Source organism: Micrasema longulum, unplaced genomic scaffold (genome assembly GCF_059751315.1).
Source record: "Micrasema longulum isolate JH-2025_06_02 unplaced genomic scaffold, ASM5975131v1 h1tg000383l, whole genome shotgun sequence".
Classification (NCBI taxonomy): domain Eukaryota; kingdom Metazoa; phylum Arthropoda; class Insecta; order Trichoptera; family Brachycentridae; genus Micrasema; species Micrasema longulum.
Genome location: NW_028277584.1, coordinates 20,323 through 41,046, shown reverse-complemented (window position 1 = coordinate 41,046; position 20,724 = coordinate 20,323). Strand labels below are relative to the sequence as shown.

The following is a 20,724-nucleotide window of genomic DNA, read 5'->3' as shown; positions in this document are numbered from 1 at the left end:
TGTTAAGTTTCAAAATATGATAACTTTTTTTGTCGAAAAAATTAAAAAAGTACACACCGAATGACCTTGAACGTCCCATACTTATAATAAATCTTGAAAACCACCCGATGGATCTAAACCTGGTTTTCACTGTCATGTAACGTGTCCTAAAACAAAGCTACTTGTATTTGTTGCATCTTCGAAAAATAAAAATTAGTACGTCATATTCATTTCTTACCGAAAATTACCGTAAAATACCGCGGAGATTTTACCGCCTTGCATCTCGAATTTATTGCGATACAAGTAAATATCGTTTTTGCTACCATTTATGCTTGCAATATACACATGTATGTTCATAAGGATGAATGACAATATCCGACTAAGACCCTCCATATAATCTTTCAAACTCACAGTGAAAGGGGCAGTGAACGTAATAAAGTTAAATTGAATTGAAATAATATACGAAATTAGAAATTTCAAAAGATCTACTCATTTATTGACCAAAATATTGTTTTTTTGAATGAGTAAAACCGATAGGAAGACCCACAGTCTTTAAAACGGTTTCGGGTATGTGGAGGAATGTACTCCTGCTCCGGGGAATTACGCTTTCGGGAATTTTCCCGCGGTACATCATTACTTGCACCTCCAGTACCTTATGCACCATTGGGTGCGAATAAGAGTTTGATGGTGATAAACATAATGTCATTGTATTATTTTAGATGTTTGTAAATCTAATATTGTGGATCATCGTAATATATAATTTTTATTTGAGAATAAAAAATACTGTTTTGTAATCCACTGTATTTGCTTACACAACCGAATATATAATATATGTATTATGTATGTTAACTTGTTAAATAACCCTAAAGAGGGAAACATTTTGTAGCCGAAACTAGACAGTCAAATTGTACAAAAAAAAATCTTTTTTTTTTTGTATAATTTGATTGTTTTGGTAATTTCGTTGATAGTTAATTTTCTGCTTACTAAAGTTGAAGGTGTAAACAAGGACTTATACACTCGCATACGTTAATGTTTATTGTATGCAATTATTACTTTATTATGTCTATATAATGATTTAAATCATATATACATTCAAATTAACAATGCACTGGCCTATGCACCATTAGGTTCTGATAAGGGTTTGGTGATAATGTATTTCAATATAAATTTTACCGATGTATATATAAATTTACTTTAATATAAAGAAGTATTCGTTTTTATAAACGATAAATCGATATTATTATCGAAACTTATTTAAACGAATAATGGCGGTACATTACTTTTTCACTAACACATTCGTAAAAACTCTTTGCGATGTTCTTATGAATATTTTTAAACCTGTTATTATAATCGAATATTTTATATCAGTTTTAAAAAAAAAGGTATTTATTTAAGAGCAATATTTTCCGAATAATAAATAACTTACATGAAAACTAAAAACTGCACTAATAAGTGCATATTATTTATTTATACCCTTTCTAATTTATATTATAAATAAGTGGGTTATATTGTTCATTTTGTTTATATATGTATTTTAAGTTTAAGTAAAATATTATTAAAAGTGTTTGCACGTAATTGATGAAAAATAAGTAGTGCATTTTTTTATTTTAATGTTTCTGTATATTATTTTTCATTGTTTGTAAAGCAAATAAATACATTAATGTCAGGCGGGATGGGATCTCTATGAAGACGACAGATATTATTTAATAATACGCTAATTAGCAGCGTGGTTTATTTACATTTCTGTGCGTTTGACTTAACGGTTCCTAATTTATCATTTCATTTGTGAATAAAAACTAGCAGATTTAAGATATATACGAATTAAAACATATAAACAAAATTTAAATAATAATACGTTGTGTATAAAAATACTTATTTAGTCATGTTTCTTACAATAAAAGGAACATTATGAAAATTCATCAAAAATATTTAATACGTTCGGTATTTTTTTACTTGTCTAAATCACTCTATAGCTAACAATATATTGAATACTTAAAAATAATACAGTTTTTTTTCTATTAAGCTAACGAAATAGTAAAAAAAATCAATGCCAACCTAGCCAAATAAAAAATATCTATCTTTGCTCTTTTGCCTAAATTTTGGGTTTCTGCCTTATCAATTTCAATATATGAAATTCAATTTTAAAAAACATGTTAGGTTTTCAACACAGAAAAATAATTTTAGTTTAGTTAAATTAATTTATCAATTTTTGAGACCAAATCTCAACTCCATAGAGCCAAATTCCTGTGTATTGAAAGCAAAATACCAAACAATTGTGTTTATAAACAAAATGAACAAAAAATCTTTTGAACATAGGGAACAAGATTTTTTCTAATCAGTGTGAACTCGGATATGAAACTAGAAATAAAAATGAAGTAAGTCTGCCATTTAGTAAGAAAACAAAGACACAGAACTCGTTGGTTCACCGAGGTGGACCATCAGAAATAAGAGTTTAAGGAAAGACCATTAGAAATAAGAGAACAAAAAAAAATCATTTCATTTGAATGTTAGTTGATAAAACATGTGTGTAGCAGATAAGTTAGCTCTTAAAAAGTTATTGCATTCGAGTTGGTCTTAAAGAATTTTTTTAATTAGTGAAATGTTAATAATTATTATATATTTTAATAACTATTCGTCGTCGTCATTCCCCTTCCGTACCTAATGGTGCTTAGATTACTGCAGTGGTACACAAATCGCAGCGTATCTTGATCATTTTTTGTTACATGAAGGTAAGATGATCAGTCTTACGCTTCAGGTACCAGTCCAGGCACTATGAAATATTCTGGTGGGAAAACACCTTTTTAAATAAATATTTCTCATCAACCATGTCGGGAATCGAACCCGAGACCTCTTGCATGGGAGACAAATGCGCTTATCATTACACCACGAGGCCGACTAATAATTATATATAGGTTAATATATTAGCACATTCATGTATTGTGTTTGTACTATTTAAGGACAAAACAAAAATAAAAAAAAAACAAAAAAATATTAAAACCTATAACTTTATCAGACAAGAAAAGCACGAATATAAAAATGTAAAGTTTTGAAGTGACAGAGGCAATGTAGCATAATGTATTTCTTTATATTAAATCAGAGCTACAGACAGTATTACATATATGAAATTATTACAGTTTTGAAAAAAATGCCTCAAAAGTATCGAATATTTCAATATATATATACATTTATGTTTGTTTTTATTTTATTTATGAAATATATAATACATATCTAAGATATTATACTCCTAGGAATTTAAAAAAACCTCATTTGGGACCGTAAATAAAAATGAGACATTTTTGTGACAATACATAATATCATACATAGTGAATACATCCGAAATTGTAAGAAAACAAAAAGAAACATAAAGCATAGTACTTTACACCATCTATATAAATAACATTAATAACTATCACTATCAAAAAGATTTAAGTAATATTTTTTAATTACGACACTTTTGAATTGGCTATTCGATTTTTCGTGTTTTAATATTTATTTAAAATTCGGAATGGTCAATACTTTCCAGAAACCTTTTTCCGAACTTCGTTGAGCAAAACTTAGGTACATGAAAATTCCCTGATTTACGCGTTATTATTATTATATTTATTGAATTATTTTATAGAAATACACCATTCTTTCTCAATGGTCCTCTTGATAAAACCTGTGTGAAGGAATATTTCTTTTATTAAAAAAAAGGTAATAATAATAACAAAAAATAGAAAAAATACCTAATTAAAAAACACCTTTTTCTAAACAGAAATGACCGAAAAATATTTTTTTACAATAATAATAATATTACGAGTACAATACATAAGTTTTTATGTATTTTTTTAGTTAGTGTATACAATAAAGCATTATAAGAGTAGGCATATTTATTTTATATATTTTTAATTAATATTTTTTCTTTCATTCTTCATACTTCATAAGTATTTTGAAAAAACAACGCATTATCCATAAATAAAAAGTCGATTACGGGAATAATCTAATTCGGTTATTCGAACTATTAATATTGATAATAATCGTTTGCGATTAAGCACACCCCAACAGATTTATGTCTGACAGACCGGGTCGTATTCATTTTACAACGCGTGTGAAAAGGTAACAGATTTTGTATGCGTTTGCAGGATAAGCGCGGTAAAATATCGGGTAGTATGGATTTGCGTGGCAGGTGTGAAAACGGCCATTTTACAACGCGTGTGAAAAGGTAACAGATTTTGTATGCGTTTGCAGGATAAGCGCGGTAAAATATCGGGTAGTATGGATTTGCGTGGCAGGTGTGAAAACGGCCTACGTGTGCGAATACAATCAATCAAATAGTAAACGCTTTTTGTTGATAACTTTATTCTTTAATTTTTTATATTCATTAAATAGTTGTAATTAAACTATGAGGGAAAATTTATTTAAATACAGGAGGAAAAAACTCACTTTTAAAAAAAAAATGCAACATAAACAGAAACTAATTATTTTCGTTTTGATTTTTGAAATATACATTTGCTATCTCAAGGCAAAAAAGTAAAACCATTTAATTTTTTTCAAACTTTTCTACAAAATACGTTTATGTGTTTATTTTTATTGAACAATTTGTTTCATCCAAACAAATATAACGGTAAGATATTACAACAGAGATGAAGAACATTTTAAAGAAGGTAATATAGAAGTCAAGGCATCTACAGGGCTTATGACCTGTCATTGGCTGGTTTAAGTGGCCACTTTACACACTGTGTAACATTCACCATTCTGCCCATATTTGAACATCTATGTTACTTCAATTCTTTCATCTGTTGATGTTTGTGAAGTTAAAGAGCTGAAACCTTTATTTATGCGGGTGAGATTCATCAAATTGAATTATTTCACCTACATACTAGGCAACGCCTGAAATTTTTATTTTTTCAATTTCTATACTTCTTCATGGACCAGGTGGATATATCAACAATATTTTGAGTTGAATCCAGTCCTTGTCTACAAAAATTTGGACAAACTCAAAATATTGTTTAAATATAACGGTAATTAAAAATTGGTTATGTATTAATTAAAAAGAGCGTTAAAAGATAAATAAATTATAGTTTTTGTGTGAATTTTCTTGCTTAGGATGTTCAGTTAAGGTCTAAAAAAAATTAATAATGTTTTTTTTAACTGGGGTCATGAAACGCAAGACTAATAAAACAAAATATTAATGAAATATAAATAAATATATCTAATTTTTTTAAATTGTAAAATAAATATTAGCGTTCTTATAATATACCCAAATATTTAAATTTTTGGTGACCATTTTCAACGAGTTGTAAATAACTCACTATTAGAAAATAGAAATCAATTTTGGTTAGAGTGGGGTTCGAACCTCGGACCTCTGATCCGTGAGTCCGAAACACTAGCCACGGGACCACAACCCGATTCACAAAATAAAAACGTTTTTATAATATAATGATGTTCAAGTGGTATTATGTATTCTTATCGTGCTTATTTATGAATATCTATAATAATTATTATTATTTTTATTTTTTTTAGTTGGTTTTTTTTATACGTAAGTATTTATTTTATCCCAATTGCCTTTCTATATTAATATAAAAACTACCTATAAAGAATTTCCAAAAAGTTAATCTTAACTCTTGAGTAAATAGGCGGTGGCAGACCACTTTGATAAATAGGTATTTGAACATTTTTCTTTCACTCTTTTCCAGGTTTCCTTTTCTTAAATAAAATCGACGTTTAGTCCCGTTTAACGCACCCCAAAACTGAACGATTTTTTTTTTTTTTAAAAAAAGAGTATCAGATTGAAATTTTTTGTGGCAGTACTTTTTTCGTTTTTTCAAAAATATGTACTATATTTGTATGCCATACGTCCGAAGACGGCAGATAAAACTGGGCGTTTTTAATGGTTTTGGGATGGTCCTAGCTCCCATAAGAAACACTTTATCAACAAAAAAAACATTGGGACACACTAGTGTTCTAATTTCTATAGTATGTTAAAAAATATTTCTCTAGTGCCATAATTCAGGGAGAAAATACAGGAATACGTTTGTGTGAAGAAAAGTCACGCCGCGTTTCATCTGTAAAAAACTGTGTTAAAAAATCCCTCTACGAACGGTGCTGTTATCTGTAACGTTACGTTACGTAAAGCTAGGGTTTTCTAGGGCAGCGGTGCCCGTATCTTAACGGCCGTAGTGAACGGTGATGCGGTGGACAGCCGTCGTAACGGTGCCTAGAGAGTGGTTTCCTAGGAAAACGGTGTTATCAACACCATTTAACACCGTTTCTCTATGAAACCACTCTCTAGTCGCCGTAACGACGGCTGCCCACCGCATCACCGTTCACTACGACCGTTAAGATACGGGCACCGCTGTCCTAGGAAACCCTAGCTTAAGGCAAAATATGAGATATTTTGCAATGCAGGTATTTTAAAAATATTTTTTTTACATACGTACTCGTATATATACTGTTTAATAATATATAATATTTTTTATAATTGAGCTGTTAGATGGAGATTAACATAACCACGGGGTAGTTATTATTTTTTTAATGCTCTTCTGTACATAAACAGATTCCCTGTAATTTTTTTTTGTTTTGAAAAATAAATTTAAAAAACCCATAAAACAATCTCAGAACCTTTCATTTGCGCTGGCAATTAAATAAATTTTATTTGCGCTATTAATTAAAATTTATTTTTTTCGAAAACGGCGCATTAATATTAGTCTTTATGTTTGTCAGTAATTTGTATTACAGTAAAACTCCAATTATTCGGATTAATAGATTTTTTTTAAAGCATCTAAAACAAAATAATATAAGATCATTTTTATATCATCATCATCATCATTCCATTTCCGCACCTAATGGAGCATAGGGCACTGCATTGGCACACCAATCGCAGCGTATCTTGATCATTTTTGTTAAATGAAGGTAAGATGGGACTATAAAAAACACCCTTTCAAACAAATATTTCAAATCAACCATGTTCGGGAATCGAACCTGAGACCTCTTGCATGGTAGGCAAATACGCTGACCAGTACACCACAAGGCTGACTTTATTTTATATGTGTTAAAAATTACGACTGTACTCTTTTACGTTTATTTTAATCTTAATTAAAACTAATGTCTGAGCACTTATGACAAACTATTATTTAATGGTGTGTTCGGGACAAATTTTTTGTTTTAATACTAAACTTTATGTTTCTCTTTTTAAAATGTATTAATGTTGTAATTATATGTGCATTTTATTGAATAAAGGCTCTATTATTATTTTTTTACTATTAATGAGTGCCAGGCGTTATCCGGATATATACAGAAATCAGGATAATTGGTTTAAGCAATAAATTAAAGCAGTGAAAATCGCAAAATTAACTCTTAAAATCACTTTTTATTGCTTTTGAAATAACACAGCAAATTGGAATAACATTTTAAACTTACGTAAACATCTCCAGCAAAGTTAATTGCTTTGACGAAGAAACTCGTTTAGCCTTTTTCATTTGTTGTTATAACATCTTCTTTATTTTTTATATTCTGATAACGATACGGAAAATTGGGAATCCGGATGACTGGATTTCGAATAACGGAGTTCTAATGTGCATTGAAAATGCTCTCTTTTGACGAATCATTCGATTAGTATATCTTATTAATATTAATAGTTACAAACCTTTTAAAGTTACGTTTATTCAAAACTCAAACGTGCTCATGAATAATAAACTCCGATTATTTATTACTTATTAAAAGTGGATTGATGCTGATGCTCGCGCTACTCCAAACGCGTGATTAGATTTATACATAGGATCACTAATTGTAAAGACTATAATACAAGTTAGTTCTTTGTTTAAAGTCGCTATTGTCAATTAAAGTACAAAATTTTAATCAATGCGTCTAGAACACTGGTATAATATACACTGCTTTAATAATACCTCATTGGTCTCAATTGTCTCGAACGAAAATTAGTAAGACAAAACATCATGACTGGTTTTTTCAACCCCTTTTTTTTACTTGAATTAATTACGTTTTTGGTCCGTACCACACTACGAATAATTCTGCTCGTCATTTTGGTTCTAGAACGAATTTGTTTGTATTATTGAAAAATGTTTAAAGACTTTTCTTAAGTACCTATACGGTCAATTAAGCGTAATGCCAAAAAAGTATCGTCATCCAGATTTAAATTTTTGTCTTTGATACAAAAAGCATTAATTAGCTAGAGTTGTAATGTGATATAAAAAACCTTTTCGAGTAGTTGATAAAAACATTGATTATTATGTATCTGTACCTACATAAAACGTGATATTATATTTTATTGAATCTAGAAATCTATATAAAGTAATACATTAACTCGTCAAACAATATTTGAGTTTGTCCAAATGTTCGTAGACAAAAGACTGGATTTCATCCCCTGAGGAGTCATTAAGATTAACAAATTACAACAGGGATGGAGAATACCTTAAATAAGGGAATATGGAAGTCAAGGCATTTACAGGGCTTATGACCTGGCATTGATTGGCTGGTTTAAGTGGCCACTTTACACACTGTGTAACATTCACCATTTTGCCTATGTTTGAACATTTATATTTCTTAAATTCTTCCATTTGTTGATTTTAGTGAAGTTAAAGAGCTGAAACCTTTATTGTTGTAAAGAGATTCATCTGACTGAATTATTTCACATACTAGGCAACGCCTAAAAACAATTTTTTCCATTTTTAACTTCTTCTTGGACCAGTTGGTTTCATTACAATATTTGAGTCTGTCCAAATGTTCGTAGACAAAAGACTGGATTTCACCCTCTCGAGAATGATTGTTACACAGTGTGCAAAGTGGCCACTTAAATGCCTTGACTCCCATATTCCCTTATTTAAGGTATTCTCCACCCCTTTTGTAATTTGTTAACTTGTCAAACCCCACGAATTCCATCAAATTAACCGATTCACATTGATATATTGTACTATTTATTTAGCCTCTTTCATAACTTTTAATTTTTTTACTAAGATTGTTCATTAAAAAAAAAATCAAACTGATTTGTACACAATATCTAAATGTAACAAATTGTAATTAATACTTCAATGTCGTATGTAATGTTTATTGTTTGTGAACCATTATAAATAAAAAATAAAAAACGTTTTTTTTAAAATAATAATAAGATCTCTGGGTAACAAAGGAAGAAGATTCAACACTTTTAATTTTCGAATCAAAAACTCTTTCACATCACAAGAAGGATATTATGGGATATTCTGTCTAACCCCTTTCTACAGTCTGGGTAGATGGAATTTGTCTGATGTCTACTAGCCATACCATTGACAATAAAGTTTTGTTGAATTATAATAATAAATTGGAAATCGGAGACCTATCCTGAACAACTCTAAGTTATGTATTATTTAATCGGGTTGTGGTCCCGTGGCGAGTGTCTCGAACTCACGGATCAAAGGTCCGTGCGTCCATTTTCAACGAGTTGAAAATGGCCCTCAAAATCAAATATTTTAGTAAAGTATAAGAACGCAAATATTTCTTTTTACTAATAAAAAAAATATGTATTTTAAAAAGCCTCTTATGGTTATATAAGAAATTATATAAGTCTAGCAATGTTATGTCTCGTCTGCAGCTCAATTACAAAAAAACTATCGACCCACGTGCTAATAAGCGACGTGATAACAATTTCTCACCATAGTTGTTTATCGTATTCGCGATCACAACGGAACAACCGTGAACACCTTAGATTAAATCTCAAAATATTTACGTTTCGCGACGAATAATCCTGCTGCGCAATCACATATTTGAATTTCACCGGTTTAAATGTGGAAAATATTCCAAAACGCCTATTTTTATTTATTTATTTATTATTTATCATGCTATTCATTGCATTTAGCCGGCGGTTGGCAAGCCAAATGTCAAGAAAAGCAGTCTCCATTTTTAATTGTGATTTAATTTTAACTTTTTTTATATTAGATACTCGTTACTATTTTGCAAAGGCAATGTTTTGTATTATTTTTAATAGTAAACGCCGATTTTTTGCCAGTGAACTGAATTTATTTACGAGGAAAACAAAAAACAAACTGACACGAGCGTTGACTTATGACTGCGATAACTTACATAAGCATGTTCATTATTGTTCATTGCGATCGCTCAAATGCTTGGCATGTTTTTAAGCACGTCGATAGTTATTAGTGATTGAACTACAGGTTGATTTTAAATTTGTCTCCAGTGTAATTATTCAAGTGGTAAGGTAAGGCATTGTTGTGATTAAGTCCACTGCATACTATTTTTGACTGCCCTACGTTTGTTTTTGCTTTTTCAATTTGATAGTGTTGTTGTTGTCTGGTATTATAAGTATAATGTCAGCACTTTTGGTGTGTGCTATGTCGTCGACTTGTTTGTTTCCCAGGGCAAATTTGTGCACAACTTTTATGGTCTCAATTGTCGTCAATTTTTATGTCAAACTTGTGTATTTTTTCGTACAGTTCAGTCCCAGGGATCAGGTAGGATAAGTCGTATATTTTGCTGTCTTTGTATCTTTGTTACGTATGTCTTGTTACCGGTTCCCAAGAAGGCGATCACGTAATACAATTGACTTTTAAAATAGGCTTTACGCGTCATGATTTTTTCCTTTCTTTTTTTTCTGGGATAGAAGCTCCCTGTATCCACAAGCTTGAATCCTGCAGTATTATTATGTGTTTCCTCATATGGAAATATATATAAGCAAATATATTTATGTTTAAAAAAAGATTCTTCAATAATAGAGGTACCATATTATGAAACGAATATTTGCATAATATGGCGAGGCGAGATATATAATTTTACTAACACGTTTAACATAAATTAATGAGGACAAACGTCGTCTGTAGAAGGTGTGTAGAACTAAAAATATATGATTAGTTTTAGTGTGGGTGTTTCTAATGTGTCTGTCTTGCATTTTCTTCGTTGGTATAATGATACATTTTCCTTTATTATAGGCCCGTTTCACAAGTGCAGCGCCAAACCAACCGGCCCGGTAACTTTACGTGTACATCCTATAAACGCATAGAAAATACACCCTTCGTGACAAAATTAGAAGTATATTTAACTCTAAGATAACGGGCGGGTCAAAATTTCCTAAGAATAACTTATCTTTTATTAAGCAAAAAAACCTTTCTTAAGAGAAAGGCGGTCCGACTTTTTTTCATACAAACTTATTCTCGTATTTTCTCCCTGGAATATGGCAGAGTAGTGATTTTTTTTCACACAATAAATACATACCTTTGGCGTGGCTTTATTGTTTTGCTTTTTGATAAATATTTTCTTATGGGAGCTAGAACCATCCAAAAACCCAAAAAAGCACCTAATTTTATCTGCCATCTTTGGATGTACGATACACAAATATGATAAATAATATTGAAAAACCGAAAAGGTACCGACACCGAAAAATTTATTTTGAAACTTTTTAAAAAAAAAACAACGAAATCGTTTCAGTTTTGGGGTGCAGAAAACCGGACAGCGAAGCGTCGATTTTAGTTAGGCGAAATCAACCTGATGTGCAGTTGTATTTTTCGTACAGTATCGGAGAAACATTTGCGAGAGAGTGACAGAAAGGCAATGTTCAAATTCATCAAAATTCCCAGGTACCGCCTTTCTTTTTAAATTGAAATTAAATTTGAAATTTATTGCAACAGAGATGGAAAACATTTTTGAGAGGGGAACATAGAAGTCTAGGCATTAACAGAGGTTATGCCTGTCATCGGTTTATTTAACTAATTGGTTACCGTCCATAGTTTGTTCTATGCTGATCAGTGAACAGTACTTCAACGTTTCTCAACCTACGAGTCAAAATATGGTCCTTTAATATACTCAAAATATTGTTAATCAAGCAAATGGTATAAAATATTTGTCGGCCTCGTGGTCTCGTAGTCAGCGCATTTGCCTACCATGCAAGAGGTTTCGGGTTCGATTCCCGACATGGTTGATGAAATAAATATTTTTTAATTGTGTGTTTACACTGGAATATATCAAAGTCCCTAGACTGGTACCTGAAGCGTAAGATTGATCACCTGACCTTCGTGTAGCAAAAATGTTTCAGATATATTCAACTGCGATTGGTGTACTAATGCAGTGCCCCATGTACCATTAGGTGCGGAAAGGGAACGACGACGATGATGATAATATTTTTCTGCTTGTGGTTTTATTTAACTTGTGATTTGGGATGAGCTTTTAACTTTAAGAGTGCAATTAAAAATAAAAATAAATCAGTAGCGTTATTAAAACTTACCCTAATATTTTAATTTTGGTAGCCATTTTCAACGGGTTGTAAATAACTCACTATAAGAAAATGGAAATCAAGTTGGGCTAGAGTGGGGTTGAAATAATCCGCAACAGTAACCACGGGACCACATTCCGATTCTTTATCATTATTAGTAAAATATTACTTATCAATATGTTCCAGAACCCCGACGGTATTGTGTTGTGATAGATTTTCGGTTCCCGAGAAGCCAACTAACCAATCGGCAGAACTCTCCTACTAGAACTTGTTACATCACAGGCGTAGTAATTTCAAAATTGCAAAACTTTAAAATTTCATAGCGCTGATGATACAATACATAAAAACACATATATTTTTTTTGGCTAAGTCTGTTAACAAATACTACTAGATTTCTTCGTGATTTAGGAAATAAGATAAAATCAATTGTTTCCATTTATTATTTTAAAATGTTACTAATGATCAAACAACCGAGTTTTATGGGTTATTCACATTTTAGTATCTACTCTCAAGTACTAAATAGACGGTCAAGACAGAAACTCTCTCCTCTAAGCTCGTGCAAAGATTACAAAAAACGCCTCAAAGGTAACAAAAATGGCACGTACGAGAATGTAAAATTTCTGACTTAGGTTGAATTTTCATTCTTAAAATTTATATAAAAAGGCAACATAAATATATAACGTTTTCTAAACAACAAAAAAATACTTACTCGACTTTCGTTCAATAAAAAATGTTATTAGATTATTATTCGGCTGGTTTCAGATCTTTGTAGCTAAACGTTATTTGAAAATAAAGGTAGCTTGAACAATTGACACAGGAGTATTTTTTCAAATAAGTGTTTGAGTTATTATTTACCCAAAAACTTATTTCACTGTCCATTTCCTAAAATTCGTACATAACTTATGCTGGAAAATAATAATTAAATTGAGTTGATGGGGATTTGAACCTTGGACCTTTGATCCGTGAGCCAACAACACTTCCACGGGACCACAACCCGGTTCGCATATTATTGTATGAAGTTACTAGGGTTTTTTTTTATATCGTGGTTATACAAGTAAAAGTGACCATTTGCAAAAATGACGAAATAGAGATTATTGACTTTTTGACATCGTATTAGCATAATGTTTGACTCGTAAAAATACCAAGTCGATCCGACACTCCAAAAAAAAATCATTTGTAAAATATGTGAACATTTGATAGAAGCTCACAGATTTTTGACTAGTAAACTGACCAACACACACAGTCACTTTTATTAGTAAATTTAAGATCGTGTAACAGACCAAGTATTGTTTTGTTGACCAAGTAACAGTTAGGCAATTTAACTTGTAGGTGATGTCACCAGTAAAGAGTTAGTTAGAGTTAGTAGTTAGTAGTTAGTAAGTTAGTATACGTTTTGTATTTGAAAGATACGGTATAAAAAAATAATTAATAAAATTTATTCTTTAGATTATTACGTAACGCTTCTTAATTATTTGTTCTTTTTCATTTATTTTGTATTTCTATGTTTAAAATAAAAATCCCAAAAACAAAATTTATAGTTATTCAATCAAATAAAATAAAATAATACCTCCCTCAATGAACGAAACAAAAATGATTATCTGCAAAATTTCTTAAAAGTTTTTAAATATTTTTTTATATCAAAGTAAAAGTGTTTTTTCAATACGTTTATACTTTACATAAAAATTGAAAGTACCGCACATATATAGTGAAATTACCAACCACCTACTTGAAAAATCTGATCTTTGAGAAGCAATTGAACTCTAGAAAAACCCTAAAATGGCTCCCCTGAACATTGTTGATTTTGTCACTTGGTCAATTTCTCTTGTATGCCCACGATATGTATTTCTTACATATATGTTAATTTGTATAATTTTATTTTATTTAGTACATTCACATGAAATATTGATATTTTTTTTAATTAAATATTTGAACATTACCTATGCTAAAAAATATGTTTTTAATCTCAACTCAAATTTAGTAACTACTTGATAATTTAAGTTTGTAAGTGAAAATTCTTGATCTAAGTTCATTGTAATTTATTATACAAATAAAAGACGAGTGATACCCTAAATCCACAAATTTGAAATATCATTATATCAACTCATTGGTTAACCCGAAACATTTTGTTAATGATCCCTAAGACAAAAACAATTTAATTTAATTTACTTTCATATAATTGTAAATTGTTTATTCCTACCTCTGTTTTGTACATTGAATTTCTTAATAAATATACCAGTCTCGAAAATGTCACGAAGGCGATGAAACCAGTCACTGGATATTTCAAATTTGTGCATTAAAGAAAGTATCACTCGTCTTTTATTTCTATAATAAATTACATGGATAGTGTTTCGTTTGTTTCTCCTATACATTCGTACATTTTCTCATTCACGCACGACGCACGACGCACGATGAATATTCCGACTTTTGACATTTTCTTTTTCGAGTATTAGTTGAATTTAGTTTTGATTTTATCGATAATTCTTGTCTCAGCCTAACATACTGCACTGATCTAGACATTTTTGTACCAATTCGCCTTACATCGCACTTCGACAGCCTACTTTCATTCTTGTTTTTTCAATTCCATACATCGCTTAAAAACACAAGGGTCGGCACCAGAACTCTATTGCGAACTGCTAATTTTGAGAAACATTTCGACGGTCCCTGCGTGTACTTCCTAATACAGATCCGATAGTATACGTAGGGACCGTCGATTTATTTGCCAAGGTTGATTTTATTGCACCACTCCCCCTGTTCCCGGCACTCACCCCGCTTTCAATATAGTTCTTAGTCTTTCCATCTCTGGGAAACATACTTCCACTTCATACTTCTTATTTATTCTTCTTCTATTCCGCATCCGCTCCTAAGTGGAGCATGTGGACATCACCAGTTGCCTCCAGGAGACCCTATCGCCAGCTAGCATTTTCGCCTCTTCCCACGTCAACCTAGCACCCCTTAATTCCGCCGAATAAAGTCGAAAAGTTGTCATCGACGGCCTTCCAGGACGGCGTGAGCCCGCAGGTTTAAAGACGAGGCAACTTGGGTTTAGGTTCTCCTGAGGCATGCGCAGCACGTGTCCAAGCCAGGTCCACCGCCGCAGCCTCAAGACGCTCGTTATAGGAGACTGCTGCGTCCGTTCTCGGACTTCAATGTTAATTATAAAATCGAACCACCTTTTATACCTAATATGCTTCTCAAGCACTTACTCTCAAAACTCAGAAGTTTGGTGTTTTGAGCTTTGGTAAGGTACCAACTTCTTATTTAATGCATTTGAACAAATATTGTAACACAAAACATCGTTTTTATCAAGATTTTTTTTCTTTTCACTCTCTTGAGCCATTAAGAGCCCCCGCTGATTGTGACAAAAAGTCACAGTGACTTTTTGTCACAGTGTCAAGTGCTATGGAGATATATGAGAATGCGCTCACTGTGGCGACATGACAATAAGGTGACAAAAAGTTTCAGCGGCTGGCGACATTAGCGTGACGTGACTGTCACCCGGCCTGTACATTGAGATGGGAGTGCGCTCATTATAATCTTTTTGTCACTCTGCCGGCAGACGCCTACTGAACGGACGTGTGTTGTGAATTTTTCAGTTATATTTAAGATTAGCAGATAATACAACAGTGATGAAGAACATTTTAGACAAGATAATATAGAAGTCTAGGCATATACAGGGCTTATGACCTGTCATTGGCTGGTTTGAGTGGCCACTTTTCACACTGTAATACATTCACCATTCTACCCATATTTGAACATCTATATTCCTTCAACCCTTCCATCTGTTGATGTTTGTGAAGTTAAAGAGCTGAAACCTTTATTTATGCGGGAGAGATTTAAGATGGATGCTTCTTTGCAAGAAGATGGTATTGACAACGAATTGTTAATAGAAGACATAGAGAAAAGGCCAGCATTGGATACAAAAAAATTAAAGGAATTCTCTGATATTCATTTGAAAGGGAAATTGTGGGACAAGATTTCAATTAAATTATTTCAAAACTGTTTGTTGTTGAAAATAATTTTAAAAGCTTGAGAGGATATTGACGTAATTCAGAATACAGGGAGTAAAATGTTCCTTTTAATAATCGTCCATTTTATGTGATGTACCCAGTAGTATTTCTTTTGTTTAATTTTCCTTCTGCGTAATTCAAGAGCAAAAATCACTACGACCTCTTCGAAATCCATCGCTAAATGAAAATTTTGTCACCAGTAGTGAGTGGTGAGCGCACCCACAGTGACACAACGTGACAGTGACAAAAAGTCACCTTGACAAAAAGTCACAGTTAGCGGGTGGTGTTAGCCGACGATGTTATTTATTCATAATATTTTTTATAAAAGTTAATTTTCCACGCTGCGCAGTTCTGTATGTCACTCAAACGGACGATCCGCCGGACTTAATTAATAATAAATCTACTTTTTTGCTTTTAAAATGTTCGCTGTAATAAAATTCACAGTAATGTACCTTCAGTTCGTACAATTGATACTTATGCTACACATAAAAGACTATTTACGTTTGTGGAAACTCATTGCCTTTTTTGTTTATATATAATTAAATGTACACGTGAATATAAATTCAAAAACACCCGGTCATTCGTTCACAGGTGATTTTCAATCCAACATTGTGTCATTTTCTAATATTTAATATAAGAATTTACTTTAAATTATTTAGTCAATTAATTTTGATTTTAAAAGTAACTTTTCATCATAATACGACGCACCCGACAGTACATAAAACACCGGAACACCAAATACAGCATATTTCGATCATTTGTTTTATGCAGGTAAGGTGATCAGTCTTACGTTTTAGGCGCCAGTCCAGGTGCAATATAAAACCACCTTTTTAAAAATAATTCATGTCGATCTTGGTGGGGTTCAAACCCAGGACTTTAAGCATGGCAAGCATACGCACTAACCAGTAATCACAGTGCGAGAACGATCTCTAAACTCTACACAATTTTATTTTTTAGTATTTTATCTGATGACACCCATCGACACTAGTCTAGAATTCTGCATTTATTTCGTATACATAACTGTTTTCTTCATCCTCCCGGATACGGGAAATAAAACTTAATTTACATCAACAATATTTTGAGTTTACATCAACAATATTTTATCTGATGACACCCATCGATACTTGTCTAGAATTCTGCATTTATTTCGTATACATAAATTCATCCTCCCGGATACGGGAAATAAAACTTAATTTACATCAACAATATTTTGAGTTTGTCCAAATTTTTGTAGACAACGACTGGATTGAACTTCCCGGGAAGCTGTTAATATTAACATATTACAACAGATATGAAGAACAATGGAAAAAATCACATTTTCAGCCGTTGCCGAGTATGTAGGTGAAATAATTCGATTAGATGAATCTCGGCCGCATAAATCAAGGTTTCAGCTCTTTGACTTCACGAACATAAACAGATGAAAGAATTGAAGGAATATAGATGTTCTAATATGGACAGAATGGTGAATGTTACACAAGTGTATTCTATACTACCTTCTCTCAAATGTTCTTCATCTTTGTTGTAATATGTTAATGTAAATCGATTTTATTTTTACACGATCTTAATTTTGCTAATCCATGTCTTTATACATGTATATTATATTTTTGATATGTATTTAATTAATAAATGTATGGCATGTATTTTGTATTTAATGTGTGTCGTGATATTACTATCTATCGTCGCGTCGTATCGGGGAATCAAGGTGATCTATGTAGATTGGTAATTTTTGAGAAATGAAAGTCTGAAATAAAGACATTATTTTATCTTATATTTTTTATTAATATTGTCTTTATAAATTTAATAATAATTAAGGATTAATTTCGTTTTTACTAAAAAGTTTGATGCCTATATTTAATCTAATATAATAAAAAATAAATTTAAAAAAACATGCTTTGTTTTATATAACCTTGTTTCCCCAATGCGGCACTATGTTGATTTATTTGTGTATAAGACTCCCGAATTAACATGGAACTTCCTAGCATGTCGGGACATGAAAACTAATAATAATTGTGCAATTATGAAATTGGGTATTGTATGTATATATTAAATAAAATAATACTGGTTTAAAAAAATATTAAATAAGTTTATGCCTCGACACAGCGAGGCAGGTTATTATTAAACCAAATTTTCTACTTGCTCAAGACAAGTTGTCCCTAAAATCAGCAGTTATGTATTTGTATTATACAAGCGGAATAAAACAACAAAAAATTATGTGTTATGACCACATAATATGTACATTTAATTTTGAATGAACAGGATGCTTCTATATTTTTTTTTAAAAGTATTAGGAGAATGGTTAATGCTGATTACCTAGCAACATGCAGGCCAATTTTTATTCGACTAAATGTATTAACATTCGCCAGAAAAAAAATCAGATCTCAGAGATACAAGTTCTTCAGATCAGAGCTCTGAGAAACATTCTTGGACTGAAATGGGATTCCCGTATCAAGGATGTTTACCGACAGACAAAAATACTTCCTTTAAAGGTTATAATGAATGGCTCTGCGTAATGGCATCACTAACGCTATTTTAAATATCATAAACTTTTCTGCTCACACAAATTTAAAATACGCATTTAAACATGAAATTCACAACCACAATACACGAACCCAAAAAATTTTAATGTATCAAAATTTCGCTCAGCGAAGTTCGGCAAAAAGTTTCTGGAAAATATTGGCCGTTCCCAATTTAATAAACTGCCCGATGAACTAAAATACGAAAAGTCTAATAGCAAATTTATTCGTGTTATTAACATTAATATTAAACAAAATATCAAATATTACTATTGATAGCGATAGTTATTAGTATAATTTATATAAATCGTGTATAATAGTGTGTTTCATGTTTCTAATATTATGTTTTCTTACTATTTTGGATTGTATTAACCGATATTATGTATTGTCACAAAAACATTTTCTTTTTATTTACCGTCCCAAATGAGTTTTTTTTTTGTATAACTCCTGGGAGAATAATATCTTGTTCATGCATTATATGTTTTATCAATAATAAAAAATATTTAAAAAAACATTGACAAGTATTTATATTATGAAGCTTTGTCTTATTGTAAAAACAGGACCTGAATATTTTTGTAAACAGGAAAATAGTCACGATCACTAGAAACAAAAGTATATTGAAAATTTCGTTGGCGAAAAAATCGTTTATTTAGAGAGGGCCTATATGAATGGCCGGAAAAAAGATTATTTTACAATTTTTTTTTGAAGTGTTAAAGGTGTTTTTAATTTTTAAAATGTCAGTATAGCAGCGGTTCCAAAAAGGTGTTAGGGCGTATTGTCGTAGAAAACATTTAAGATTGGACTTAAAGATTATTGCAGCCGTTGAGAAGACTATCATGGTTATGCTTCCGTTTGTATTGACTTACTGGTGTGAGACTGGCTTTTTGACTACACGCCTACACTAAAAACAAGTTCAGACCTAGACTGGATGCCTCTGCAGATCTCCGTATTCAGTTGCCGGACATAAACCTGATTTTCTTCATCATCATCAGTCCCTTTCCGCACCTAATAATGCATAGGGCACTGCATTGTTACACCAATTGCAGCGCACCTTGATCATTTTTTTTGTTACACGAAGATAAGATGATCAGTCTTACGCTTCAGGTACCAGTCCAGAGACTATGAAATATTCTGATGTGAAAACACCCTTTCAAATAAATATTTCATATCAATCATGTCGGGAATCGAACCCGAGACCTCTTGCTTCGTAGGATTTTACTGCTAAATAATTAAAACTATTGCAAATTTGTTATTCACATTAAATGCGTGCGGTAAATATATTTAATTCAAAATACAATCTTTTTTTTAAAGCCAAACATTAAGGTGTCACGGGTCTTTAGATAATTTACTTTTTTATTGTCAAGATGGGGTTTCGTCAAAAAAAGGTAGATCAATTATGGTCTAAAGCTAGAAAAAAATGGGATCCGCTGCATTATAGTATTAATGTTTATTTGGAAGATACAACGGAGTCAATTTAAATTTATATAAGCACTAGACACCATAACTTTGTGATTGATTTTTTAAATTTAATTTGAATAACTATTATATTTTTTATTTGTTTTTGGTCAGACCGTAAGAAATTGCTAGCGGCAATAAGTCCCCTATGTAACAAATGTATTTTATTATGATTAATAAAGATGTACCATTATCATACGTTGTTCTTAATACACCACACATTGTAGATACTATTTGTTGTAAATTCTCCTTGCTGCTTGCTAAAAGAACTGCATCAAAAGCGTACAACTGCATAATAATACCTTTCTTCTTTTCAGGGATCGACCAGTGCGATGTTCGTCAGTTCTGGTTGTTCTCCTGTCCATAGTCCTGGCAGGAGTATGTTTCTGTGCCATGACTTTCTTCGTCCTTGGCCAAAGGGCTCCCCGACCATGCCTGTCTGAAGAGTGTGTTACGACAGGTAAACGTCGATTCAATTTAGCGTTTGTTGAAGTTTAGCCGTTGCGAAAATTGCACCCGTCTAGAGTGCCGCAAGGGCTGAATCGCAATTTTTAACCACAGATCAAAATAAAATAAAACTAGTTAT

General features: G+C 31.6%; 1 protein-coding gene across 4 annotated transcripts in view; it reads left to right on the top strand.

Annotated features, from left to right (window-relative positions):
• Positions 1-20,724, top strand: part of LOC148282008 (endothelin-converting enzyme homolog) — a 168,232-nt gene that overhangs the window by 135,718 nt on the left and 11,790 nt on the right. For all 4 annotated transcript variants that reach the window (XM_088225708.1, XM_088225705.1, XM_088225706.1 and 1 more), the window contains exon 3: positions 20,456-20,598. In XM_088225708.1, coding sequence (XP_088081834.1) covers positions 20,456-20,598 — 143 coding nt within the window. The remainder of the gene's footprint in view (positions 1-20,455; positions 20,599-20,724) is intronic.